At 44.3% G+C, this 27,687-nt stretch overlaps 1 protein-coding gene across 8 annotated transcripts in view; it reads left to right on the plus strand.

Moving 5' to 3' along the window:
* Positions 1 to 16,867: 16,867 nt before the first annotated feature.
* DAPK1 (death associated protein kinase 1) overlaps positions 16,868 to 27,687 on the plus strand; it is a 185,693-nt gene continuing 174,873 nt past the window's right edge. For 2 of the 8 annotated variants that reach the window (XM_023242235.2, XM_045043704.1), the window contains exons 1-2: positions 17,165 to 17,300; positions 18,154 to 18,323. In XM_023242235.2, the coding sequence (XP_023098003.2) occupies positions 18,262 to 18,323 (62 nt within the window). In that variant the 5' untranslated portion in view covers positions 17,165 to 17,300; positions 18,154 to 18,261. Of the gene's footprint in view, positions 17,026 to 17,164; positions 17,301 to 17,360; positions 17,499 to 17,688; positions 17,828 to 17,882; positions 18,060 to 18,153; positions 18,324 to 27,687 lie in introns of those variants that run through there. The other 6 variants (XM_045043702.1, XM_045043698.1, XM_045043701.1 and 3 more) reach the window with 6 other exon arrangements.

The following is a 27,687-nucleotide window of genomic DNA, read 5'->3' on the forward strand; positions in this document are numbered from 1 at the left end:
AGAGAGGGAGGGAGGCACAGAATCTGAAAACAGGATCCAGGCTCTGAGCTGTCAGCAGACAGCCCTCCGCGGGGCTAGAACTCACAGACCGCGAGATCACGACCTGAGCTGAAGTCCGACGCCCAACTGACTGAGCCACCCAGCCACCTCTGTTAACTGGAAGTTCTATAAAAGATGCTCATAAATTCTTCAAGATGTCACGGTGCTTTCTGGATCATTACAGGAAAGATAAAATTGTGGTCAGTGCCATTTTGCTGTTATGCAATCTATTTTATTCTGTCTCTCCATATGGCATTTTATTTTGTATCTCCTAAACTCCAGAATGTACTTATTAACCACAGCAGTCAGACTGAGCAGAAGCAGTTAAAAGTCGACAGAGCTGGGGCGCCTGGATGGCTCAGCAGTTAAGTATGTGACTTCGGCTCAGATCATGATCTCATGGTTCGTGGGTTTGAGCCCCATGTCAGGCTCTGTACTGACAGCTCAGAGGCTGGAGCCTGCTTCGGATTCTGTGTATCCCTCTCTCTCTGCCCCTCCCCTGCTCTCTCTCTCTCTCAAAAATAAATAAAAACATTAAAAAAAAAAGTCGACAGAGCTGGGTCATCTTGTCGCTCCAGAAAAGTCAGAGGGTTCTAAGTATAACTGAAAGAAAACTGGGGCAAAATAACAGAGAGAAAATAGCTGTAATACAGCATCAAGATCTCTCAGGCAAAGGAAATATTATGATTTCTGCTTTCATGCAGGGGGAAAGCTTCCTTAAGCTTTTACGTGAAGCCTCAACAAACTTACCTTCTTTTATAAATGTAAAGCTGCAGAACCCAGTCCCATTTCAGGAAATACTTGGAAAGGAGGTGGCCAGAACCTTGCAAGAGAATCTAGGCGGCTCGGAAAACATGAAACCAGATAAGTGGAGGTTGTCATTACAGGAGCCCTGGAGGCCCAGGTACAAGGTCTGGGGCAGGTCGGATCCCCCTGGACTCTGAGCGGAGGAGATTGGCCTGTAGGAGGTCAGTTAGTGGTGCTCTTGGGGTCAACATCTGAGGAAGGGAAGGGTAGGAGATGGGATTGGCAGAGAGGGAGATGATCATGGGCCACAGACAACCCCATTAGGAGATCTGACGCTGGGGTAACAGGTTTAGAGTTGCAGAATGGGCCTCTGTACCCCACCTCCAGTGGTCACTGAGTGTGCTCCACTCCAGCTAGGGTCAGGAGGCTCTCTTTAGCCTAGGAAAGTCCCCCAGCGGGCTGCCTGGGCACTCCCAGCAGCTGAGAAGGGTAGTCCCCCACTTCTCAAAGGGACACCTGGGGTGAATCACTGCACTATCCCAGGGCCATGAACAAGCTCCTCTCCTAGGAGCAGGGCTTTGCAAGACCAGGCAAGGGCATCAGGGCTGCTCTCCCGACATAGAGGTCAGGTAACAACTTCTATCTCAAGAGGGAAGGCAGGGCAGGTGGTACACATTGCATGGGGACTGGAAAATGAACCCATGTTTCACAACAAAGCACATGCTAGACTCAAGGCCAGGCCTGTGATAGGACCAACCCAGACAGGAGGGTGCCAAATGGGGGTTATGTGAGTGCTGGGGGTGCAGCATGGGTCCCCTGCCCTGCTGCCCTTTCTCTTAGGCCAGCTTGGTGATAAGGAAACACACAGAAGTCCCTGGAAGCTTGGCAGGACTGTCTGGGCCACACAGTCACAGGTTGGGGAGTGCAGCTAAATCCAGAGGCACAAGGCGATTTACTGACCCATTGGATGAGGAGTGCAGTGAGCTGGGTGGGGCGGGGGTGTGAGTGGGGAAAATGAGGCAGGTACCTCAGTTTCATCACCTTTAAGGGAAATCAGGAAAGCAGAAGAAAGTTGGCCAGGGTGGAAAAATAAGGATTGATAATACTGTACCTATGCTGGGTATTTTACAGCTTACAAAATTCTATGTATGAGAGAGATCCCGCTTTGCTAGTTTGCTCTGCCCGGAGAACGTTTAAAGAACCACTTCGAGTGAATGCGATAAGTACTTGTATCACAGCCGGTCAGAATATAGCAACCTCACCCCTCACTCCCTCTCTCAGGCCTCCAGGGGTATGAGCAACACCCTGGGGCTATAAGCAACACCCCGGAGCGTGTGGTTTTCATGGTGGCTGAGCCTATGTAGATCTCCTCCGCCGAGTGCCCATTCTTGTCCAGGAAGACACCCCCAGTAGCCTTTCTTTTCTCTTCATCCTTTTCATTCACAGTGGCATCACCATTTCTTGGAGACTCACCCAAACTGTGAAGATGACAAGGCCATGTCACCATTTTAACAATGATACCACTTTCCTGTTGAACCGAACAGGCACGGTGCGGTAAGGCCCTTGGAACAACCCTCCGATGTGTCCCCTTGCGTCCAGCCCATAGGACTGAAATAAGCATTTCGTGGGAGGAAACATAAAACAAGGAAAGAAGAGACCTCAGTAATTGTCACTGCTAATCAAATGTTGACTCTGCAAGAGGTGTGGCTGGAAGAAACTGAATGGCTACTCGTGTCCTCTTGTTGTGGGGCCAAAGCATAAAGTAAAAGGCAACTCATAGGTTGCCTATTAAAATTAAGGGGTTGCCACACCCCTGTCACTACAGAGTGGTTTGAACACCTGCAGGGAAGGCAGGATGATGGAAAATCATCTCCACATGGCCCGACCGACGGATGGGGAACTTCCATTGCTAGCTGCTCACGAGTGGGTCTTTGAGGTTCACACCCCTATTATCTTAACAGGAGGGACATAACCCTTCAGTGCCAATTAACAAATGCTTTATTCAGGTATTTCATGCTTGTAACTATTGAGGAATGTCCTTGCCCAGCAGCTTCCTGCTGTCTATTTTTAGGTACTTAATTAATGGCCTCGCTCGGGGATAAACACATTGTGTTTTCAATAAAATGATGAAGGTTTCTTAAAAAAAAAATGTGTCTTGCATGCCATTATACTTGAAATCGTCCTTCAGCAGAAAATTGTGAACAATTATTTTTAACAAAACTATTGTAGTCACAATTGATGAGGATGTTAATTCTGTACATTCTCTGATGACTAATTCAGCCATACCTAGCAGATTTTAAGAAGATGTTAGTACTTTAGGGGCACCTGGGTGGCTCACTAGGTTGACCATCTGACTCTTGATTTCGGCCCAGGTCATGATCCCAGGATCGTGGGACTGAGCCCCAAGTCGGGCTCCGTGCTGAGTGTGAAGCCTGTTTAACATTCTCTCTCTCTCTCTTTCCCTCTGCCCCTCTCCCCCACTTGAACGCTCTCTCCCCCTCTAAAGTAAATTTAAAAAAAGGAGAAGAAAATGCTTATATTCTAAATTAAGTGCAAGATGGTATGTTCTATCATATCAGAGCTGTGTTCTCAATACCACTCTGGATAAAATCATGCAATTGTTTTTTTTTAAGCAACTTTATTGAAATTCCCTTGTTTTCAGCGTACAATTCAATGATGTTTAGTACATTTTATGATTCCTTTTAATAGTGATTATCCCTCATAAAAGCATGTATTGAGTTTTTCCTAATCATGTGAATCATTTCCAATTCAGGTATTTTGGTTGCTCCTGTATCTAGGTTACTCATTTGTACAGAACTCACAGTTCTTGCTGGCTAGGAGATGGAAAGGCCTGGGTTTCCCTGATGACAGATTTTAAACAAATATCTGGTTTGTTATATCTGCATTGCAATGGGAAAACTGAGAAATCTGCCTGGCTGATGCTATTTAACATCACAAAACACTCTAAGGGCAGGGCATGTTATATTAAACATTTGCAATGCTGTGTATAAGTCTGTCTCTTGCAATCATATTTTAAAATGGTTTATTCCATTGTCAAAATACAGTGCATTTAGTTGTCATTAAATACATTTTTCTCTGCTATTTTGGCTGCTGTACAGCCTATCGATCATTGGGAAAGAATGCCATGATGCATAATTTAATGGTTCTGTAAAGTTTGCACCTTAGGAACACCTGTGCATTGGTGTGCTTAAACACCTTGCAATGTGTATTAGAATCCAGCTGATCTAATTTTACACTACTGTGATCCACTTGGAAAATAGGTGGAACTGTGATGCTTTCAATTAACATATATTTTATCCAAAGGGGAAGGAAGAAAGGAAGGAAGGCAGGAAGGCAGGAAGGCAGGAAGGAAGGCAGGAAGGAAGGCAGGAAGGAAGGCAGGAAGGAAGGCAGGAAGGAAGGAAGGAAGGAAGGAAGGAAGGAAGGAAGGAAGGAAGGAAGGAAGGAAGGCCTAAGAAAGAATTACTGGACAGTTTTAATTAAAAATCCATGTGCGGGCCATGTGTACAATACTCAGCAGTAATACAAGGCACATTCCTAAAGACATGAACCCTACTGAGAGGTGAGATCATCAAACATGGGATAATGAAGGCTATCAAAGGAACACATATTTGGGGGTAAATTGCATAGAAAAAGCTAAAGGGTCAAAGCAGCTTAGAGAAAAGAGATCAATGTAGATCATCAATATCAAGGAAAGTTTCATGGAGGTAATAAGCCATGAGCTAGACCTAAAGAATGGTTAATATTCTTAACAGAATGTTTCCAAATTTGGGAATACTCTGGCATATATGGTCATAACTTTGATAGATTGTCATAACCTATATTTATATCCACCTCAATTGACTTAGAAATAGCACATAAATAAAAATATATCCATATGGTTATAAACACAACAATGGACCTGAAAGATATAAAAAGTAGTTTGACAACATCTGGTGTTCTGATGATCTGGGCAAAAACGGGGGTCCAATCACTCAGGGACTCCTGGCTCAACAAATTCCTGACTTGGAGCACACCCCACACATTAAGATATTAAAGTTCTGAGAAGTTGTGCTGAAGAAAAACACTTTAGCTCTGTTTACTTGAGAATTCCCCAAGCTCACCTGACCAATGCCCTTTCTCACAGAATGTACATGTCAAGGAACTCAACTCCGTGGGAAATGGATTGGGAAATCGTAATCCACAACAACAAAAAACAAACAATCCAATGTTTAAAATGGGCTGAAGATCTTAAGAGACACCTCACCAGAGAAGATGTATGGATGACAAGGAACATATGAAAGATGTTTCACATCGTACGTCATCAGGGAAACACAAGTTAAAACAACAGGGAGATACTGTTACACACCTATCAGAATGGCCAGAACCGAAAACACTGACAACATCAAATGCTGGTGAGGATGTGGAGAAACAGGAACTCTCATTCATTGCTGGTGGGAGTGCAAAACGGTACAGCCACTTTAGAAGATAGTTTCTTACAAATCTAAAAGAGATTGAGCAGCTGTACTCCCTGGTATTTACCCAAGTTGTTAAAAACTTATCTCTACACAAATACCTGCACATAGATGTTTACAGCAGTTTTATTCATAATTGCCAGAACCAGGAAGAAACCAAATGACCCTTAGTAGGTGAATGGATAAACTGTTGTGTATCCAGGCAATAGAATATTATTCAGCATAAAATGAAATGAATTAAGAAGCTATGAAGAGATATGAAGGAAACTTAAATGCATCTTACCAAGTGAAAGATGCCCATCTGAAAAGGCTGCATACTGTAGGATTCCAACTATATGACATTCTAAAGAGGCAAATCTATGGAGACAGTAAAATGATCAGTGGTTGCCAGAGGCTGTGAGGGCAGGAAGGTGGACAGACGAAGCGCAGAAGATTTTTAGGGCGACAAAACTATTCTGTATGATATTATAATGGTGGATACATGTCATAAATTTGCCCAAATCCATAGAATGTACAACACCAAGAAAGAACCCTAATGTAAACTACGGACTTTGGGTGACAATGATATGTTAACGCAGAGTCACTGATTGTAACAAATGTACCACTCTGGTGAGGGATGTTTGATAATAGGGGAAGCTGTACATGTGGTGAGGACAGGGGGTGTCTGGGAAATCTCTGTACCTTTGCCTCAATGTTGCTATGAGCCTTAAAATACTCTGAAAAATAAAATCTATTAAAAACATGCAATTCAGTCAGGCAGGTATTACATTCTTGTGGAATCTGATCTTCCCGCCCTCCGCCCCTACATTTTGCTAGTTTGCCTGTCTAATACAAAACTTTGTTTAAAACAAAACAAAACAAAACAAAAAAAAAGGAAAAATTGGCATTGAGAGATATTATATGACTTTTTTAATGGCCCAGTGAGCAGTTGAACCCAAATCTGCTCAGTTATAGTCTTGTGCTTGTTCTACAAAGTTCTATCTTACAAAAGCATCCTTATCTACAACCTGAAACCCTCAGAAGACTGATGAACAGATTGAAACAATGACCTTGGGAGGAAAAAAATAGAAGCCTAAAGTTTAACCTACTCAAATGTGGCCAAATAGAAGTAAGGTTTTTTTTAATGATGAAAGGAAAATGCTTTATGGTTATAAAAATGTCAATATTGCTCAAAGGCATAGAGATGGTTCCATAGGAATTTGCAATCATTAACCAATTCTGTAAGGATTTCTAGTCTACTTTTTAGCCATACAAATCTGTTGTTTCTCCTTAAAGATTGTAACACTTTCACCCAATTCTTACCTTGAAGTAAGAGACATTAAAGAGTTGTGATTGAATGAACACAGTATATGGAGAAAAATCCAACTTAGTCAAACATATATAAGATGTACAGCTCCTGTGTTTCACCTTTTCTTCTGTTGAAGTCCTTGCATTCCATACTGCCTGTCACCTACCAATGCTTCTCAATGTGTGTCTTTGATCATTTTTTTTTTAAAGTAACCTCTATGTCCAACGTGGGGCTTGAACTCACAACCCTGAGATTAAGAGTCACATGTTTTACTGACTGAGCCAGCCAGGCACCCCGTCCTTGATCATTTTTAAGTTTGATTCTTTTGTTAATGTCTTTACTTATGTTAAATATTATTTTACTGTCTCTATCCAATTGTTCTGTTATCTGAAGTTCTTGGGAAGGAAGCTATCCCTGTTATTTATGAAATCTGATGATTTGTGATTATGCTGCATTACAGTTTTCAATTGTGAGCTCATCTTCAGTGGGGCTTAGTATTCTCCATGGCATGGGACAAGAGCAAGTCCCTCCAGAGGAGGTACAGGGCCACTTTCCTGGTATAGGTGATACATGAAGTATCAATTTTAAAGTCAGTTCCATTTGAGAAGGAGGCCTGAAGTTACAAATTCTCATGCACTTTATGGTAGATCAGCCTTTTGTCATTGGCCCATGTAAATGGTTGATTTTTATCCAGTCCAGCTCTTACTGAAAGTTTGATCTCTTGGAGAGAGTTTGATTCAGAATTGCCAAAAGTCTCAGCTCCTATTGAAAATCCAATGCCTTAAATTTCTGAAGCTGACACCCATCCCCAATGCTGTCAAGATCCACTTGTATTTTCTTAATTTTTTTTCTTTGGTTATATCTTCCTTACTCTCTTTTGGGTGCAGATGTGCATTTAAATGGTGTTTGTTATATGTTATTAGTGTTTCTAGTACCTCACAGCTAGAGGGTTTGGGGGTTCCTTATTCCGTATGCTCCCGGGTTCCAATGCCTTTTGGCCTTCACTGCATGACTTCTGTCAGAGACTGAGGGAACAGCTCAGGTTGGTTGGATTTTGGTGTAGGCCTTGCTTGGCAACTCTGAGAATACATAAAACTACTGTTAAGTTCAAAGTTTTCCAATGAACTCGGAAAAGCTGTTGTGTATTCTTTTCCGGGAGCTTTTCTTACATATCATAATAAAAAGCACTTGTAAATTAATTGAGGAAGCAGCAAACAGTAAAGGGAGATATTTTTCGTCAAATTGGAGATCCTTTATAAAAAACTTCTCTGCGCAGCAACCCTCGATGTCAACAAATAACATGTGTTGAGTACCTCATACAGTTCTTTGAAGCAGCACTGAAGAATTACAAAGACTCTCGTCGCTTTAAGGAACTTTTCTAAAAGGTAAAGGGGAATCAGCTCAAACGTCCTCAGGCAGATACTGGAAACCTGGCCCTTGCCAGTTACCCCCAAAAGTCCTTCCAGACTCTTATTGTCTCTTCCACACAATTGTTAATGATGAACTGTGCAAGCAATGCTTATTCTACTCACACACAGTTTTATCTAGAATTTATCTGACTATCACATTGCAGTTTGTGTGATATTGTACACATGTATATGCACACATGCGCACAAAACCTATAAAAATGGAGTGCTGTGGCAGACATGTGCAGTGCATTTATGCCTATTTTTATTAGGCTTGGAGCAGAATTTTACTGTTTTGTATTTTCAGCGTTATAGATGCTGAGCCTTGGCTTTTACGACATAGTTGTGTTTACTGCCATTATTTATTTCATGCCTCATTCTCGGTCCGGAATGCAACCCCCAACTACCTCGCTCTTCCCATGGAAAAGTGCCATTCTACCATGGGCTGTATGATGCTCTAGTTCCCTGGGATGCATTTTGGCTAAAAGCAGACACTGTCTGTCTATCAGAACACATTGTAGCTAATTCATTACCCTAAAAGGTAATCAATCCAGGAGAAAATGTTCACTGAGCTCTACCATGCGCCTAGCACCATGCTTTTTTAGTATGAGCTTTTTGAGATATTCTAAAAGATGTAGAACTTGGATTTCTAACACTCGAGGAGCCTCCAATTATTTTGAAAGTTTATATAAATGTGGCTTGTAGTCAAGTACCTCATCAAACACCATTTTCGAAGACATGCTAATGTCACTTCAGACGTATTGAAGCCAATTAAAATGCATTTTTTTAATATATGGAAGAATCTATTTAGTTAATATTTGAAAAAGTAATCACTTCTGCAAAAATCCCCCATCATGGCTGGGGAATCTATGTTTTTAAACCTCAAGAGTGCTTAAAGGGAGGGAGTAGGGTGGAGGAGTGCAGGACAGGTGGGCAATGCATTTTTAGCTAGTTTGCCTTTTTTGGGTAACCTTGATTAGGGACTATTTTTATTGATTGTGGTTGGAAAGCTACATTCAAGGATTTCTTCTAGGAAACCAGCAGGAAATAATAGGAAACCGAAGTAGATGTTTCTTTAAGAGAATTCTAAAGAAATGGAAAATGTGGCTCCTTCTGAATCATCACTGCCTGAGTCTATCTTACCATTATCATTATCAAGCAATAAATAATTACATTAATGGTGAACATTATACTATTAGAAGTAATTCTGGATTTCTAAGATCTTATAAATCCAGTGCAGTGTTCTTGAAGGGTATTTTCACAGAAATTTTCATCATCTCAAAATTTCTTAAAATTGAGAGAAAATTCCAGAAATACTTAAGCAGCAAATTAAATTACACCCATTATTCTTATATAGTTTTTTTTTTCAAAGAGTAAATTTAGACTTACTAAATCTACATAAGCAGAAAATACCAATTTTATAGGCGTGTCAATTTAGAGTTCTTGTTGGGAGAATACAGCATTGAACGGGTCAAAGATTACTGCTCTATTTGCAAATCTTCAAACTGACAGAATCTTCTGGAAAGATTTATGACAAGTTTGTCTTTTTAAAAAAGCAACGTTTCTATAAATCCTACCAAACTGCTATGAATAAGGCTGTAAATCACTTCACTGACTTGAATAATGGGACTTGTGTCTCATGAAACCATGCCAAGAAACCTAGAGGCTTTCATTGATATTGAATCTTCTATAATATTTAATACCTATCTGCCCCTGAAAAGATGAATTCTGATACTGACTGAAAATATTTTTTACCATAAGTTTTGCTGTAAGGAAAAATAAATAGAAATCAATGGCATTAAGTCTGATGGTTTTAAGGAGGTTTATCAGTCACCGGCAGAGAAAAAAAATTAGAAGCAATAGAAAATAAATATAATGCATTCACTAAATCAGTGTGCCTATAGTTTATCTGCAATCATGATTGGTACATCCAGTTCTACTGGTTGATTGATCTTGAGTGTTTCTGAATGACCTTTTTCTTTTTTTTTTAGTCTTGCTTTAAATTTGTTTGACGAGGGGCGCCTGGGTGGCGCAGTCGGTTAAGCGTCCGACTTCAGCCAGGTCATGATCTCACGGTCCGTGAGTTTGAGCCCCGCGTCGGGCTCTGGGCTGATGATGGCTCAGAGCCTGGAGCCTGTTTCCGATTCTGTGTCTCCCTCTCTCTCTGCCCCTCCCCCGTTCATGCTCTGTCTCTCTCTGTCCCAAAAATAAATAAACGTTGAAAAAAAAAAATTTAAAAAAAAAAATTTTTGTTTGACGAAAGAGAAACTCCTTTGAATGTTCTACTCTTCGTCCCAATTATAGCCACACATTCTCTTAGGGAAATGTAGAATCTGGTAACTAATTGCACTAAAAACCCACTAGCAGGTAAACTCCTGTGGGGAGAGAAGGGTACATGTCACACGAACTCCACATTTGCATATAAACGATCAAGTGAGCGAAATGTATACTGCCTAGCGGCAGCTCCGTGTGACTTTAGTTAGGAACCTGACTGCCATTCTGGGCCATGACTTTTATAAGCGTTGTAAAGTGTTACCAATCTTTGTTTCAGGCAGCATCAGAACCTAGAAGAAATTGGGCTGGGCACAAAAGAAATCCTGCTGAGGACAAGAGTAAACTTGTAACCCCAGAGGCGTATAATGTCCTGTGGCCTTTTAGATACTGGTCAGTGATTTGCAAGTGTTTATTTATGCCCCAGTTGTCTTCACAAAGGATTTGATGAGGGTCAGAGATGCATTCAATACCTCAGGGTACAATAAATGAAAATTGAAAAGAAACTGAGTCGGAGGGAAAGTAGGGGTAGAGGAATAGGCAAAAATCTATGCCATGGGTCTTAAATCTGCGGTCATATAGTCCAGCTTGGGGGACCAGGGCGGTAAGGTGAAGCCCCAATCTTTAAACCCATGCACTACAAAAAAGGTGAGTCTGGAGCAACGGTGGGAAAAGGGGTCAGAAAGTTGTCTCCAGTAACTCACAGAGCAGAAGAATGTGTATAATGTGCGTTTGTTCTTGTGTTTGTAAATATTTAATTCTACTATAGAAAATAAAATAAATGGGATGAATCAAATTCACAAGATGTATTAAGCATAGATAAGGAAGTTAGTAACCTATTAGACCAGGAAGACAGTAAATATTCATGACGCACTATATATATAGGCAGGTAAGGCACTCAATATTCACAAGGTCTTAATTCACTACCCACTCTGGCCCCAAGAAACACAGGTAAAACCCATAGCTGCTCATCAGGCTAGTTGTCAATCTATAGCTGCTGGCCAGGCATACTTGCTCCTCTGTATTTGTTTGGGTTAACATCTTATGTTCCCAAGAGTTCTGCCTCTCATGCTCTTTCTAGTCCTGTGTCCTGTGTCTAGGTGGCCTCAGCTACTTCATGCCTTTGTTCCTCTAGTATATACCAGAATCACCCTTGTCTATCTCATGGGTCTCCACCTCCCCTGGACATCATCTAGATGCCCATGGCACCTCAAACTTCATATCTCCAAGACTGACCTCATCTTCTCTTCCCCCAAACAAGTTGTCCACCTATATTTCAGCGTACAAGTCAACAATATCTATCTAATCACTTAGCCAAAAATTTGGATATCACCCTGACTCTGTCCTTTTCCTCAAATGCAAAGACCTGTGATTTCTACCTCCTTAAGGTATCTCATTCTTGTTCTCTACCTACCATCTCTGAACGTGTGCCAAATTAATGACAACCCCTAATGGACAAGCTTGTCAAAGGCTATGTTGGTTTATCTCTCCACTGTTATCTAAGTCCCGGGCATGATGGAAAAGACCCTTCTTTCTCTGTTTCTACTTTTTGCCATTTCACTGCCTGAGTTCAATATTGCTTAGAGATGCCTGCATCTGTGATTTTACCCTCACTGTCTTCCTCTGTCTGGATGCCCTCCTCTCTCACCCCTGGCACCCTCCAATCCTTCACCCCATTGCCCACCATTTTATTCTGCCAACTCTTAATTTTTTTTTCATATGTTTTATCAGCATGTCAGCTCCTCCAGGAAACTTCCCTAAAGCTCTAGGCTCACCCCTATCATCATCCTCCTTTCTTGGTCTTTATCAGAATTGAGTGCCCTCCCTTTGTGTTTTCACAGCAGCCTGAGATTCTGCTCTCATTACACTAGCATTCAGGGTCTCCAAGGAAAGAGATGGCACACTGTAATTAGGATGATTCAAGGAGGTGTGGGGGAACCATAGGGATAGGGTGGGAACCCTAAGGGATGGGGTAGGAACCCCAGGTTAGTAACAATTGATCTGGTACCAACTAGTCCAAACAGACAAGATGAGCGACTGGTTACCAACAGTCTGAACAGAGAAAATCATGTAGAAGAGGTTATCTGATGAGGAGCAGTGACCTTTGTTTTACAGTGACTGAGGCAATCTTTCTGCGAGGAAAATAGGAGAGTGATTCTCCTGGCTTCATTTCTCCTCCCTTCTACTTGACTTCATGCCAGGGTTTCCCAACGGCCAAACCAACCAGTGGGCAGAGGACAAGGAAGTGAATTAAAATAATCTCACAGCCAAGTCTGCCGACCTGTAAGGTTGGAGAAGCACCAAGACTGGCTCTAGAGAAGTGAATGGATGATATCCAGCAAAATCACGCTGTAACAGAACTCTTTACTCATCAGGCTCCCGCATTAGACTGAGTTACCTGAGGACAGAGAATGTTTCTTTCATCTCTGCATCCTCAATATCTAATACATACTAGATAATAAATGCTTATTGATCGATTCAGAGAATATCGTGAGTTGGACATTACTAGGGGGACTATACTTTCTGAGCTTGCCACATGCTTTTTGGAATCCAGGGAAAATGGAAAACAGAATGAACTTTATGATTTTCACTTTCTGAGAAAAAGAAACATAATTTGTTCAAGAGAGACGAGTTAGCTTAGTGCTCAGTACTGGGAGGGACTGGATTCAGTCATGTGACTTCCTACATAAGAGGCCTTCAACTGCATAATGGGCAATCCCTCCAAGGAAAGCCACGGGTGCAGAAACGTTTTTCACGGGGCTGTTTAAAAATATAAGTGCCTGTACACCTGAAAGTAACATAACACTGTATGTTAACTATGCTGGAATTAAAATTAAAAAAAAAATAGGCCCTTGATAAAAGCCAAAGACTTGTTATTAAAGAGTGATCCAAAGGTGAACTGAACTAATGTGGACCAATCTGATAGATCTTAGAATATCTTGCCACCAAATGGTTAAGCCTTAGACTTCAAACCTGACCCCCTAAATAAACCTTCAGTGTAGTCTTCTTTGGATTCTCTTTTCTCTTATCAGCCAGCAGAAGAAAAGGACCGACGAAAAAGCTCGTGTGCACTGAGGGACAATGGATCAATCAGAGGGCAGAAACTTGGATCCTTGAGTGATTATGTGGGACCAAGCTCTCTGTCTACCTCCTGCAGGCCTCTGTGCTGAGAGCAAGAAATAGACTTTTAATTTGTTAAAACTCTTAAGTTTTGTTGGGGTTTATAGCAGCAGTTGTTTTACCTTAGTAAAACAATGTTCTAAGTTTTATACTTGAACTTGTTTTAAATGCTATCACCATGATTATCATAATCCACTGTCCATATTCATAATCAGTTATTTTCAGAGAAGCCCTTTCCAGCTTGAATCTCATAATCTGAGGATTACTGTACTGCTGTCTTCCATTTGAAAGATGCCTCATGGAGCCCTTCTTGCTGGAAACATGATAGAAAATATGATAGACAATATTCTGATGTATCTTATAATGTACAAAGCCCTATTTTATGTAATATCTCTCTATATTCTCCCACCAAACCTGAGGAACATTCGAGGGTCTATTATCGTCCCCATTTTGCCAGTGATGAAATTGACACTAAGGTTAAGTATAAAGCGGAGAAAAAAATGGAAACAACTGATATACAGAGTTATTTGAAGATTTATTAAGAGAATGATTTAGTTGGCCTGGCATCTGGCACGTGTTATTCTCTGAGTCCCTGATAAGTTATCTATTGCTGTGTAACAAACCACCTCCAAAATAATGACTTAAAACAGAAATAGTCATTGATTCTGTTCAAGGAACCCGGTTGTGAAAACAGGAATAGCTGGGGGTGGGGGTGGGGCTGGAACAGCTGGCTTCCTTGGGCTTCTTTCTTTCTGTGGTCTCTCCACATGGTCTCTCCACATGGCAGCCCCAGGGTAACCATGGCAGCTGAAGGCTTCCAGTGTTAGAAAGAATGAGAGAGTAGAGTGAGAAAGAGAGAGCCACAGTGAGATATGGAGAAAGAGGGTGAAGCAGAAGTTCTTTGTGCCTTACGATCTAGCCTTAGAAGGACGTTATGCTGTGTCACTTCCCTCACATTTTTTTTCAGAAGCAAGACATCAGGGCCAACTCATAATCATGGGGGGAAAAATTAGACTTCACTTCTTGACTGAATTTTTGGCCATGTTTTTTTTTTTAACTACCACATTTTCCTTCTCGAAAATGCTCGCCTAAATTAACGCAGACATGAAGCTTGGGGGTAAGAGACACATCCAGAGTCAGCTGTTAAATGGTTCCACCAATATTAGATCCATTTTTGTGACTCCTACCTCCATGCCCTTTTCACTCCCCCAGAAAATCTCCTGTGATTAGCACACCAAATATGGTAGGTAAGACATGTTATTCCCCAAACAGAGATAATCCTCATTGCCTTGGAAAACATACTTCCATTTATTTTGCAGGAAAAATATTACCCAGAAAGCAGTCATCCATGAGTGCTTTCCAAGTTTCTCCCGAACATCCGTGTTTAAAATTCCCCACCCCCAACAGATGTATTCATTTGCATTCCCTCCCCCCCCAGATGAATCACTTTGTTGTTGTTGTTGTTATTTTTTGACTGTATTGCTCACCTCTCAAGATCTTTTTGTATTAATTTTCAAACCCACCACTAAGGTAGGTACCATCTCCCGATTTGGAACCTTCCCTTGTTTCTGTCATCATGAATGTGTGCCCTTCCTGTGGACCATGAATTGAAATGTTCTTTTTTTTTTTTTAATTTTTTTTTCAACGTTTATTTATTTTTGGGACAGAGAGAGACAGAGCATGAACGGGGGAGGGGCAGAGAGAGAGGGAGACACAGAATCGGAAACAGGCTCCAGGCTCTGAGCCATCAGCCCAGAGCCCGATGCGGGGCTCGAACTCACAGACCGCGAGATCGTGACCTGGCTGAAGTCCGACGCCTAACCGACTGCGCTACCCAGGCGCCCCTGAAATGTTCTTTAAGAGGACCATCTGATATAAGGTCTGAAGGGCATTCTTTTCTTTCCTTCTTTCTCTCTCTCCCTTTCTTTCTTTCTTTCTTTCTCTCCCTCTCTCTCTTTTTCTTTCTCTGTCTCGTCTCTCCCTCTTTCTCTCTTTCCTTCCTTCCTTCTTTCCTTCCTTCCTTTTTCTCTTTCTTTCTTCCCTCTTCTTTCCTTCCTTCCTTCCTTCCTTCCTTCCTTCCTTCCTTCCTTCCCTCCCTCTTTCTTTCTTTCTTTCTTTCTTTCTTTCTTTCTTTCTTTCTTTCTCTTTTTCTTTCTTTCTTTCTTTCTTTCTTTCTTTCTTTCTTTCTTTCTTTCTTTCCTCTTTCTTTCTCTTTCCTTCCTTCTTTCCTCTTTCTTTCTTTTTCTTTCTTTCTCCCTCCCTCTTCTTCCTTCCTTCCCTTCCTCCCTCCCTCCTTCTTTCTCTCTGTCTTCCTTTTCTTTCTCCTTCCTTCCTTCCTTCCTTCCTTCCTTCCTTCCTTCCTTCCTTCTTTCTCTTTCTTTCTTTCTTTTCTTTCTTCTTTCTTTCCTCTCTTTCTTTCTCTTTCTTTCTTTCTTTCTTTCTTTCTTTCTTTCTTTCTTTCTTTTTCTTTCTTTCTTTCCAATAGGCCAAAATGTCTGCAGTTGACATTTCTGTTGAACCAAAGAGAGTTTAAACCTTCTCATTTTAGGAAATCTAGATTATTTGAACAATGATGTAAATCTGAAATCTCAGAGGGCTCACGTATTTTCTGTCATTCTAAGAAGTAAGATAAATTTCCCTGTAGGAGCTTTCTTCTGTTTGGGGATCCCCAGAAAGTCCCTATGGGGAACCATCCTTTCTGTTCCCCAGCCCTAAAAGGGTGGTGGGAGCAGAGTAAGAAATAGAATGAAGAGTCTCCAGGAAATACGTGGTCTCTGTGTAGACCAGCACAGTCTTCAGAAACATGATGCAAGCCCCAAAGGTAGTGTTATATTTTCCAGTAGCTGCATTTTAAAAAAGAAAAAAGGTGATGTTAATTTTAATAATAGATTGTATTTCACTCAATACATCCAAAACTATCATCCAAACATGTAGTTATTACAAAAATATTCACAAGACTCTTTTCATTCTTATTTCTATACCAAGTCTTGGAATCCGAGATACTTTTTGAACACTTCACTCTTGACTAGCCAGCCACATTTTAAGTCATCAATAGCCAAAAACATATTGAAGAGCACACATAAACCCTTCCTCTCTGTTGCTTCATTGGACCTGTGAGACGTCAACTCTTTCTTCTCTGGTTGCATGTCTTATCATTCAGATCTCAGCTAGACATACCTATTCCCTCTCTGCCCTACTCTAGCCTGTTCTGTGTTACTGTCTCCATTGAGCCGATTTCTTCCAAAGTGATCTTATTTGCTTACGGCTTTTAACCCCCTGTCTTCTCCACCAGATTGTAAGTTTCATGAGGGCAGGGTTTTTGGGTGTTTTTTGTTTTGTTTTGTTTTGTTTTTCTTTTAAATCTATTTTGGTCTCCGAGTTCCCGGTGCCCAGCACCGTGCCTGGCACACGCGGGGCGCTCATTTCACATTTGCAGGACGGAGGAATCGCGTATCTCTGGAACGCGGCGGCCGTGGGGGGCAGCCGAGCGGCGTGCACAGGTGGAGCGCCCACGGCGCGCGCGGCTGCGCTCCCCCGGCTCCCGGGTGGGTGTCGGTGAGTGGGTGTGCGCGGGGGTGTGCGCGGTAGAGCGCGCCAGCGAGCCCGGAGCGCGGAGCAGGGAGGAGCAGCCAGAGCGCTGCGCAGAGCCCGCAGCGCCGGCCGGCCCGGCAGCTTGGAGGTGGGTGGGCCGTGCCGCCAGCCCGCTCGCGGGGTCCCCATTGGCCGCCCGCCCGCAGCCCTCCGCCAGGAAGGCGGCGAGGAGCCGAAGAGCTGCTCCCGAGCCGGAGGGGGGAGCGCCCGGCCGAGCAGACGCCGGGGCGGACGCGCGGGATCCGCGCCCCCCACCCGCCCCCTCCCCGCGCTCCCGCCGCCGCCCCGCTCGTCTCCGGCGCTGGCGCCCACGGTCGGCCTCCGACAGCTCGGGAGGGACTCGGGCAGCTCCTGGGCGCCCGGGTGAGTGGCCGCGCGCGCTCCCCGGCTCCTCCCGGGCCCCGCCGCCCGCTTTTGCTTTCGCGGCGGCGGCGCGGCGGGGTTTGCCCGGGCAGCGCCCAGGGCAACTGGGAAGGCCGAGGAGGGGGCGGCTGGACTGAGGGGGAGAAGTGGGATCGCAGCCAGGAGGCGCCCCCAGGCCCGCGGGCCGGGTGGGAACAGGTGGCGCGGGCCGGGCCGGGCGCTTTGTGTCGGGGCGCGGAGACCGGGAGCAGGCGGCCGCGCCTCCCTCGGCCGCTCCCTTTCCTCCCCTGCTCCCCCGGGCGGCCGCGCGCCGGGTCGGCCGGGTAACGGAGCGGGAGTCGCCAGGAATGTGCCTCTGGGGACTGCCTGGCTCGAGGGAGGGGAGAGGGTGGCCGCGGCTGCCGGGGAGTGCGGGAGCCGAGAGGTGGCACGGGGGCTGCCGAGCCTCGGCGGGCTGGAGGGGGATGCTTCCAGCGAGGCGCGTTCCTCCCGGGCGCGGGCTTCATTCTTCCGCGGCGCCCCCGGAGGTGGGGAGCTGGGTGGGCGTGTGTGTGGAGAAAGGGGAGGCGGGGAGGCCAGTCACTTCCGGAGCCGGTTCTGATCCGCTCAGAGCGCCCTGCTTTCGGGGACGCGGACCTTGGGGTGCGGTTGCGCCCGGCCCCACGCGCGCGCGGGCGCTGCGGGGCCGGGGGCGTCCCTGGCGCGGGTTTAACAAAGGGTGCTCCTCTCCGCCCGGCGGGGAGGGGCAGCTGGGGAGAGGTGGGCTTCGGCGAGGCGAGCGGCTCTTAGCATGGGGAGGTCCTCTTCCTTTCCGGGTTGTCATTTTATTATTGTTATTGCTCTTATTTTAAAGGGCTGGAGACTGATGCATGAGGGGCCCACGGAGGCGCAGGAGCGGTGGTGATGGTGTGGGAAGCGGAGCTGAAGTGCGCTGGGCTTTGCTGAGGTGTGACAGTTTATCATGACTGTGTTCAGGCAGGAAAACGTGGATGATTACTACGACACCGGCGAGGAACTTGGCAGGTACAGGGGGTGCCGGAAGCGCATGCCACTGGGTCGCGGGAATGCATAATATCGGGGCAGTGGGCGGTAAACAAATGCAATTAATTTGAATCAGGCGGCTCCCTCTCCCTTCGAAGAGATGTGCAAATTATAGAGAAAGGAGTTACTAACCCAGCGCGGGCTGGAAACCAGAAATAAACCACCTCATCCAAGGGGCTAGGATGGAGAGGCGATTTCAGTGATTACGTTGCAGAGGGTATTGATCAAGACCCCTGGACAGGAACAGATTTAATTGTCTGCAGTAACTCTTGTCAGCGTTTGCCCTTCCGAGATGAGGCAGACGCTAAGGTATGTTTGCGTCTGGAGTTAGGTTTTCTATGTGATTTAAACAGAGTACAAACTAATTAGTTGGCTTTTAAAATCTTAATACTTTCTGTCTGCATTTTCAAAGTAACACGAGCAAGTAAGTATTGGTAGATCATATTTGGCGACTTGCCAGATGCTGGTGTTGGGTTTGGATTTTGAAACTTCCTCTAACCAGGAATTTAATTACCCCCTTGGTGTTAGTGGTTGCTTTGGTTTCATTTACAATGTTAAATTTTTAACAAATAAATGACGGAGAGTCTAATAGGGCTGTCTGGATTCAGAGCATTGCTTTGGGAGCTGTGTCTCTGTGTGTAAAGTCGTTCAGTTTCTGGGTAAACAAAGAATGATTATTTTGAGGCGGCTCCGGGCTGGCTCAGTTTCCCCTTGACTGGGTATTTGACAGGGTGTGTTGGTTGAGCTCTGTTCTAACTAGCAGAAAGCTGTTTTCACACCTACATTTAAATTCAACGTAAGAATTTGATTGTAGTGTGTTTGTACTGACTAAAGGATCTTGAAACAGAAAGTGTGTATTTACTTACATTTGTATCAAAATATATATTTTTCCATATACCCCGGATGTTCTGATGCAAAGCAGTTTCTTTACTAGAAAGAAATTAAAAAATACCCATACCCCAGGTTACCTAATGAGAATTTCCACTGTGGAGCTTAACTAATTTTTTTTACAAGTTTAAGTAATAGTGCAGAATAAAAGCAATTTTGAAAAAAGTTACTGTAATAGAATATTTCTCTGTGTGTTTTGTATCAACTCAGGACATCACTGAGAGCCTGCACTTAAGAGGAGCTTCCCATCTATTGCAGATTTACTGAGTGAATACTTTAGAAAGAAAGCTCTCAAAAGTCATGTTTCCTGGATATGTTTAAGATTAAGGTTTAAGGGTGTGCGGTTGAGGTACTTGGTTTAACTAGAATTAAATCACTCTATTCCTGCGGTTTTCAGCAAGATGAGTGGTATATGGAGTTTTCCTTTGAGAGTAGGGGAAAAGGGTAGAAAAATATATTTTAATTCCATTTGTGTCGTGTGGCCTGCTTATAGAAATTCTCTTAGAAAGAGGAGTGATTAAAATTAGATGAGCTGATTGCTTTATGGATTAAGTATATGACCTTATTTTCAGTAGGATCTTTTGCTAGAATTATGTGTTCTGAGAAAGAAAAAAAAAGTGAAGCCTCCCTGAGGCTGGTGGGGGAGTTTGTAATCTTTATTTTGTGGGCGAGATGACAGGCCCTCTTAGCTGAGCTGGAAGGTGGCCTGTTCGTTTATCAGTGCATTTCGCTTTGATTTGGCCTCAGTCTTGTTTCCGTGAATAACTTTCTCCCTGCTGTGCAACACTAACTGACACCTTGTTTGCTGAATAATTTAATTTATGTGACCTGTGAATTTGGAGGAAGGGCTCTGAAAAACTGGGAGTTGGGGTTTTTTTAAAATAGAGCACATATGCCTATATCCATCCAATACCAGCTGCTTTTGCTTTGCCTAGAAATGGGGGAAATGGTTGATTGTAGGGGGAAGTTTTTTTCCAAGTGCTGTGATTTTTACATCTGCCTTGGAAATAGCCACTTCCTGAAAACAAGTCCTGACTAAGGCAGACACGAAGAAAAGAGGCTGCTTCGTGTGTCACAGAAATGAAAATGGGCAGTTATTTAGCACCAATGCAAGGCTGATCTAAGCAGTGAGTGATACAGGGACCAGCGTATCGATTCAGCACTTGCCCTGGGTGTCTTTAGAAGTCATCTAAGTGATAGCTACTCTCCTAGCTTATGAATATGCGGAGACCAAGTCCATAGCGAGAGAAGGGAAGATGGGTCCACTCAGTAGTGTTATTGTTACTACTTTACGTTTAGGAAAAGCAGGAGCGTGTGTATGTATGAGTATGTGTGCATGCACGTGTCTGTTGGTCTGTGTATGTCAGTGTGTGTCTACCCAGGACTGTGCTACCCAGGACTGTGCTACCCAGGACTGCTGTAAAAGCGCTCTGTCCCTGTAAAGAACTTTATAAAGTATTCTGGTTATTGCAGTGGTGATCCAGCAGACAGACCATGGGAAAGATATCTGGTTTCCAAATCTCCCTCTGCAACTTGCTAGCTTTATGACCTTAAATAAGTCACTTACCCTTTCTGACCCTTAGGATTCTTCATTTTTATTTTATTTATTTATTTATTTATTTATTTATTTATTTATTTATTTATGTATTTATCTATCTATCTATCTATCTATCTATCTATTTTTTGAGAGAGAGACACACACAGCATTCGTGCATGGGAAGGGGCAGACGGGGAGGGAGAAGGAGAACCTTAAGCAGGCTCCACGCTCGGCACAGAGCCCAAAGCGGGGCTCGATCTCAAGACCCCATGAGATCGTGACCTGAGCCGAAATCAAGTGTCTGATGCTCAGTCAACTAAGCCACCCAGGCTCCCCTCCTTCATTTTTGAAGTGAGAGGTTTAGTGCTTGTGTCATGGCTGTTGTGTAACACATGTAAACATATTTTCATCAGCAGTATAGAGTTAAACAAATGCAGATCTCATCTGCAGGCCTGGCTGAGACCTGTGGATGTTGCAGGCAGGCTGCTGACTTGGCCTGCAAGTCAACGTGCATCCAGGTATCTGTTTACCAATTTGGGGAAGGGAGGCCTTCTGGGAAAAGGGTCCTTGGGGAGACACATTGATGTTGCCCTTGGCCTCCCCATCTGAGTCAGAGTGAAGCGGCCCAGCCTCCACGTGGAAACGAATTCCTGTAATGAGCAGGACCCCCGTCCTTAGAAGACTGTTTGGTGACCTTCCGTATTGACTCTACGAGGCCCTTTGGGGTCTCACTCTCTGTCTCAGGAGGTGGAACAAAGCACTGCTTCCATCCCATGGAATGGTTTCTGGGAGGAGTTCTTATAAATGTAGATTTCTCCATCTGCTGGTCCACTTGGGTCCTTTTAACGCCCCAGGGTGCCTCAGCCACTCTTATCAGTTGGCACTTGGAAGGCCACAGGCTGGCTTGTCCCACCTTTGGGCTCTGGTTATGTGGTTGACAGTAGTTCAGCCTAACCTGTGAGCCTTCTAGACACTTCTCTGAGCACCTCTTTCCCGGGGAGCAGGCCTTCTTTCCTCTTCCGCTGTCTCACCTTACACGATCTTAAGACCTAGGTCTTCCCTCCTGAAGAAATCCCACCACAATGATGTGCCCCTTCTAGAAACCAAAGATGTGCCGTCTAAATCATTCTTCTGTGTTGGTACGTGACCGCAGACGGCTTTGTGCCATGCTGTGTCCTTGATCTGTGTTGTCGTTATTCTTGTGTTGCCTCTTGTAGCCAGCTTGAACGTTCTTTTTGGGTGAGTTCTGTGGTCTTTTCTCCCCAGGGCACGGAGTGCGCTGTGTAACACCAGGCGAAAGCTTGACCCATGCCTGAACAAACTAATGCAGGTTGGCAGGTGCAATATCGAGACCAGAATGGGGATTTGAGACACAAATGATGATGTGAACGCTGATGCTGATAAGCATGCAGCGTGTGGTGTGGGCCAGCCTTAGTATACTCATTTGGAAAGTGAGGAGACACCTGCCTTTATAGGGTGTTGTGGGAGTCGGAGACAGTGGCTGTAAACATCTGACACACCGTCACTGCCTAAGGTATTATTTTTAATAACCTGTTGTCCCCATCCTGGTGTTTACCATATTGTAGAGTCATTGCTGCTTTGATTATCTGCTTTCCCCACAGGTTGTCACAAGGTTGCGACCTTGGATTTGCTCATCATTTTTTATCTCTAATGCCTAATTAGGTGCATGTCAGTAGGGGCTCAGTAAATGCTTGCTGATGGATGAACGGATTGATATATGCAAAGCACCATGAACACACACACGCACCTCCCCCCCCCCAACGACATGTACGTACATATAGCCCTCGATAAGTGATGACCCTGGTGGAGATGAGCTTAGGATGTTAAAGTCTGCACCTCATAAACATCAAAACTGCTTTTCCTTTTGTATTGTCTATGCCTGAACAGTAATATGCACAGCAGCCAAAATTTACAAGCACAAGATCAGTTTTAAACAAAACAAAGTGGAGCCTTAGAGAGTTTACACTGGTTGGATGGTAGCTGGAAGCTAATAATTCAAATTTAAAACATTCTCCCTTTGGCATAAAATCCATAGGCATTTTAATTGAAGTAAGGCTTTGTCCTAAATTCCGAGAGTCGGAGTACATCATTCCTTTGGTTTACTGCGGACTGCAGGGGTGAATTAGAATTCAGGGGTGAATTAGAATTACGGTAAGCCTGTGTGGATGGAAGGAGGAAGGACTTCTTGGGACGTTTCCTTTTTGGAAGTGGGACTCACAGGCCCACTGGGTTGACTAGGAGATCATCCCGTAGGACAGCACTGAATGTGATTTTTTTTTTTTTTTAATTTGTGTTTCTCAGATGTTTCCTTTGATAGGAGAGGCTGCAATGTTTTAAGAGAGAGAACGTTCAAATATACGTAGCGGAGGTAACGTTCAGCAACTTTTTTTGAAGTATAGTTGACACACAACGTTATGTTAGTTTCAGGTGTGCAACGTAGCGATTGGACAAGTCAGTGTGTTACAGAATGCTCCCAAGTGTAGCTTCCCTCTGCAACTGTACAACACTATGTTAATATCATTGACTATATTCTGCATTCAGTGATTTTGAATTCTGTGTCTCTTAGGAAGGTCTAATAATGGTCTTCCGGGGTGTGGAGGGAAGGCGTGGTGATGGTCATGAGTGGCAATTGGCTGGATGCTTGCTTGATGCACTGGGAAGGCACCTCTGGATCACTAGGCATAATTTAGGTTGGATGGGGCCATGAACAAAGGGGGTTGAGGTTTTGTTGATGGGGAGCCAAGAAGCATTGAAGCCGACTTTTGGGTCCCCTGTGCCCTGTTACGCTAAGCCTGTATCTTGCCCATCCACTTAGGAACCTAAGGCCCCATAACATTGGCTGCCCCTGCAAAGCCATGAAAAACACACAGTAAGCTTACAGAAATGGATGCTCAGATTAATTTCAGTAATTACATATGGGGGTTATATCGGGAGAGGTGACATTGGCGACATATCCTCTTACCGCCCAGCAAAGTTGTGACTGCTTGAAGGCAAAGGCCATTTCCTTCCGGGTGGGGTAGAGGCAGGGAGGGCATCTGGGTGGAGAGGCACGAGGGTGTGCTGCTGGATACTCCTGAAAGTGGTGTGGTGCCGAGGCAGGGCTCTCGGAGGCCCTTTGGGGTCTCACTCTCTGTCTCAGGAGGTGACCTGTGAGTTATAAGGTCAATTACATAGTCTGACCTCTTCGAAGACCCCCTGGCTTCCTGCAGGGAATTTCATCCTTAATCCTTAATTCTAGCCATCTGCTGTGTGTGCCTAAGTTAACCAGGCATTTGGTATAAATGCAACAAAGCCTAATTTTGGTAGAAACTTACTACTCATCGTGAGACAAAGAAGCAGCCTACTGGTGGGGGAGGGAAGGGGCTCACATTGGTGAAGTTCAGCCCAGAGACCCCTGGACACCCAAGACCTAGAAGAAGCTGGAGTGATCGCTGGGTCCTCCCTTCTTATTTCATCTAGTGGGTGCTTAGGTCAAGTGGCTTTGTTAAGCAGCTCTTAGTAGGTAGCAGGAGGCGGGCCCCGAATCCTGGCCAGGCTTCCTTAGTGTTCTTCACACTACTTAGGATTTGACAATTTTCCTTTTTTGGAAGCCAGATGAAGCTGATATTTAAGAAAGGTGATTTGGGCAGCCTGCTAAGGCTAATCTGTTTTAATACCTGTATTGGAGAGGGTGGTTAGAAGAGCTAGTAGCCACTTCAATGAAGGTTTTATGCCCCCCTCGCCCCCCACCAGCCAGGGGCTTACTCTGGGCACAGCACTCTTCCTTGGCACTTTCCTGCCCACAGAAACTTCTTTCCTTTTCCCAATGGCTTGTGCCCCACGGTTATGAATGATGTTAGTGTGTGGCATAGTTTGACCCAACTCCGAAAGTTAATAGTTCAGCTTTTTAGAAAGTTCACAGAACACTCTTATTACTTTTTAACCTTTGAGTAGTGTAGTGTGTTAAGAGTCATGGCCCTGCCTAGTGGGCCATCCCCTACATGACAAAGTTTTTCGTTTCATTAAGTGGCACTCGTCTGTCTGGTTTGGGGCTGGTATGTGATTGTTTGAGACTTGAGGTGGAAGGTGATACTGAATTGTTTTGCTTTGGTTTATTGAGGTAAATTATCACAACAGAATGCATCATCTCTCAGCCTTGAAAGAGATGATATGATAGTATAATTATTTAGAGTAAATCCAATTTATCACTTTGTTAACATTCTAAATGAATTCCTTTAAATGTGCAGTTAGGAGGGAGAGGAGGGGAAAAAAATTGCCCTTCGGTTTTTCTATATCATCTAACTAAATGGGATTAAAATAACTGTGTCTAACTAGTGAATCTTTCTTAGGTAAACCAGAAAGTGCTGTACCTCTCTCTAGGTTCAAGGCACCACGAGGGTTGTTACAATGAAAAAGTTGGAAAGCCTAAAATGGTTCCCGTCTTATTTTCGACCCCAGCCCAAAACAAAACAAACAAAACAAAAAAACAAAACAAAATCGGTCATGTGCCTGTAACTAACCTCTGGTGTAGGTCACCAGTGTGATCCTGGGTGGCTTTTATTTCTCACTTCTGTCCTTTTTTAGGTGACGTTATGAGCTCATGTGGCTTAGGGATCACACTATGGCCATTTGAGTAATGTTACCTCCCCCTGAAAATGACTGCGGGGCTTTCCTCTGTGTTCTACGGCATTTCGTCGTGAGCTTGAGAAATTTTATTCAGCAACCTAATGTATATTGAGAGATGTCAGGAGAGGAGGTGGGGCGAATGTTGTTGATCTTTTTCCCTTTATAAACACATTCAACTTCAGACGAGGAACATAATGTTTGAGAAGATGAACGCTGTAACCTGCTGATCTCTGGTGTTTGAAATATTTATATTGATGGTCCTTATATTCGTAAGCCTGGTGGTTTTCGGCTGGGCAATTTGACTCCGAGTGTGGACTCTCTTTTGGGACACATTTTCTGTCAAAACTGCCTAATCGTTCTTACTTAGAGCTAATGTGATGAACAAGGCTGGTGTAGCTCAAATACAGCTGATACTGTAAGGGTTCACCTGCAAGGAAGGAGCTGATTTCCATTCTTCCCCATTGTTCTTTCTGCAGCTTCTTGTTTTCTGCCTTTGAAACCACGCACGCTTTTCCTTTGTCACTTAAAAACGGTACTTTTAGTCTTCCATGCTCTTGTTTGAGGCCCCCAAAAGTAGAATTCTCCCATTGAAAGATAAATGTAGGGAACATATCAGTGCCCCTTTCTCTGATCTGTCATGAAAAGGATTAGCTTTTCCACTGAGCTGCCTACAACTCGCATGTCTGTCTTTGAGCAGGCTGTGTATGCAGAGGGTAGGTATGACTTAGGTGAGGCAAGGCAAGGAACAGTGATGGAGGGATATGTTGGGACAGAGAGAGAGTGGCTCGGGGCAGAAGACAGAAGAGGTCACTAGTTCGAGCTGACTCAGTTCTTAGGTTTCCATCCTACTTTGAGACATTGCCTTGCTTCTGTGTGGAGTCCCATTTTTTTTTTTTTTTTTTTTTTTTTTTTTGCCATCTGTGGTTTCTGGGTAAGCAGTGTGTGTGTCTCTGGAAAAGTGATGAAAGGCTGCAACCTTTTGAGTGTAGGATTTAATAGACTGGGAGTTACAAGCTGCTGCACTTTACAAACAACAACAAACTAAGCTACGGGCACTGTAGGTATACGGAATACCTTCGAGAATAGACTTTTGACAGCCAACTGCTGCTGTCCGGGATGCTGGGTTGCACATGATACACAGAGGAGCTGTCTGTAGAAATTTGGTAAGCAAAAACAAAAATGCCAAGAAGTCACTTGCTATCTGACGAATCACTATCTTATTGGTATATAAATCAGTGTAATTGAAAGCAGTGCCTGCCCGGGGTTTCTGCTGTGCACCTGGGACATGAATATACAGCGTCGTCTTTCTAAATGTTGTCTTTGCCCCTCCGAGTGTATCCAGAGTCGGCATGCAGGGGAGCCTGGTGGCTCAGTCGGTTAAGCGTCCAACTTGGGCTCAGGTCATGACAAGCCGGGTTCGAGCCCCGCGTCAGGGTCTGACTGACAGCTTGGAGCCTGGAGCCTGTTTCAGATTCTGTGTCTCCCTCTCTCTCTGCCCCTCTCCCCTTCCCCCTCTCTCTGCCCGCCCCCCCCCCCCCATTTCTCTCCCTTTCTCTCTCTCTCTCTTTTAAAAATAAATAAACATGAAAAATTTGGGAGGCTGAATTAGCATGTGAACAGCTTTTTGTGAAGCCAGAAACTTCTCCTGAGTTTGTCCTCAGGAGCTCCTCTGGCTTCTGATGAGCACAGGTTCGTTTTCCTTCGCCACTGCGGTGTATGAATGGCCCCTCTCCTGGCTTGCACACGCCGCAGCACAGACCGTCATTGGGGTGGCACCAACATGCTCAGGGCAAGGCCTGGCTGATTTAACGGCGCTTCTGCTCCTTTTCCTCCCTAATGTCACGTTTTCCACATTGTGCCAGTGGAATGAAGTGGAATCCTCACCTGTCATCCCGTTTGGCCGTGAGCCTATAAAATGACTTCTTGGGATTCTGTTCTTGGCATTTCTTTGCACGGTAATTCCAACAAGCTTCGGGAGAGCTGGAAGATATTTACAGTTTTCCCATCTAGAATTGATGAGGGCTGGCCCCAAGCACCGTCATATATTTTCCCTAACGTAGAGCTTCAGGCGACTGGTTTAGTTGTTTGGGAGAGGAAGTGAATTAGTACAAATGGAATCTTTTCCAGGATGAAGTTGTGTCAGTCTGTGCTCTCCCCACCCCTCCTCTGGCACAAGGTAGCTGTGCTCGGAAAATACAGCAGTGGATAGGCGAGGGGAGCCTTGGGGGCGCTTTGAAACACGAAGTCCCTTGGTTTTGCTAAATGCAAGGCAGGCATGGAATGAGTGTGTCCTCT

Source organism: Felis catus, chromosome D4 (assembly GCF_018350175.1).
Source record: "Felis catus isolate Fca126 chromosome D4, F.catus_Fca126_mat1.0, whole genome shotgun sequence".
NCBI lineage: Eukaryota > Metazoa > Chordata > Mammalia > Carnivora > Felidae > Felis > Felis catus.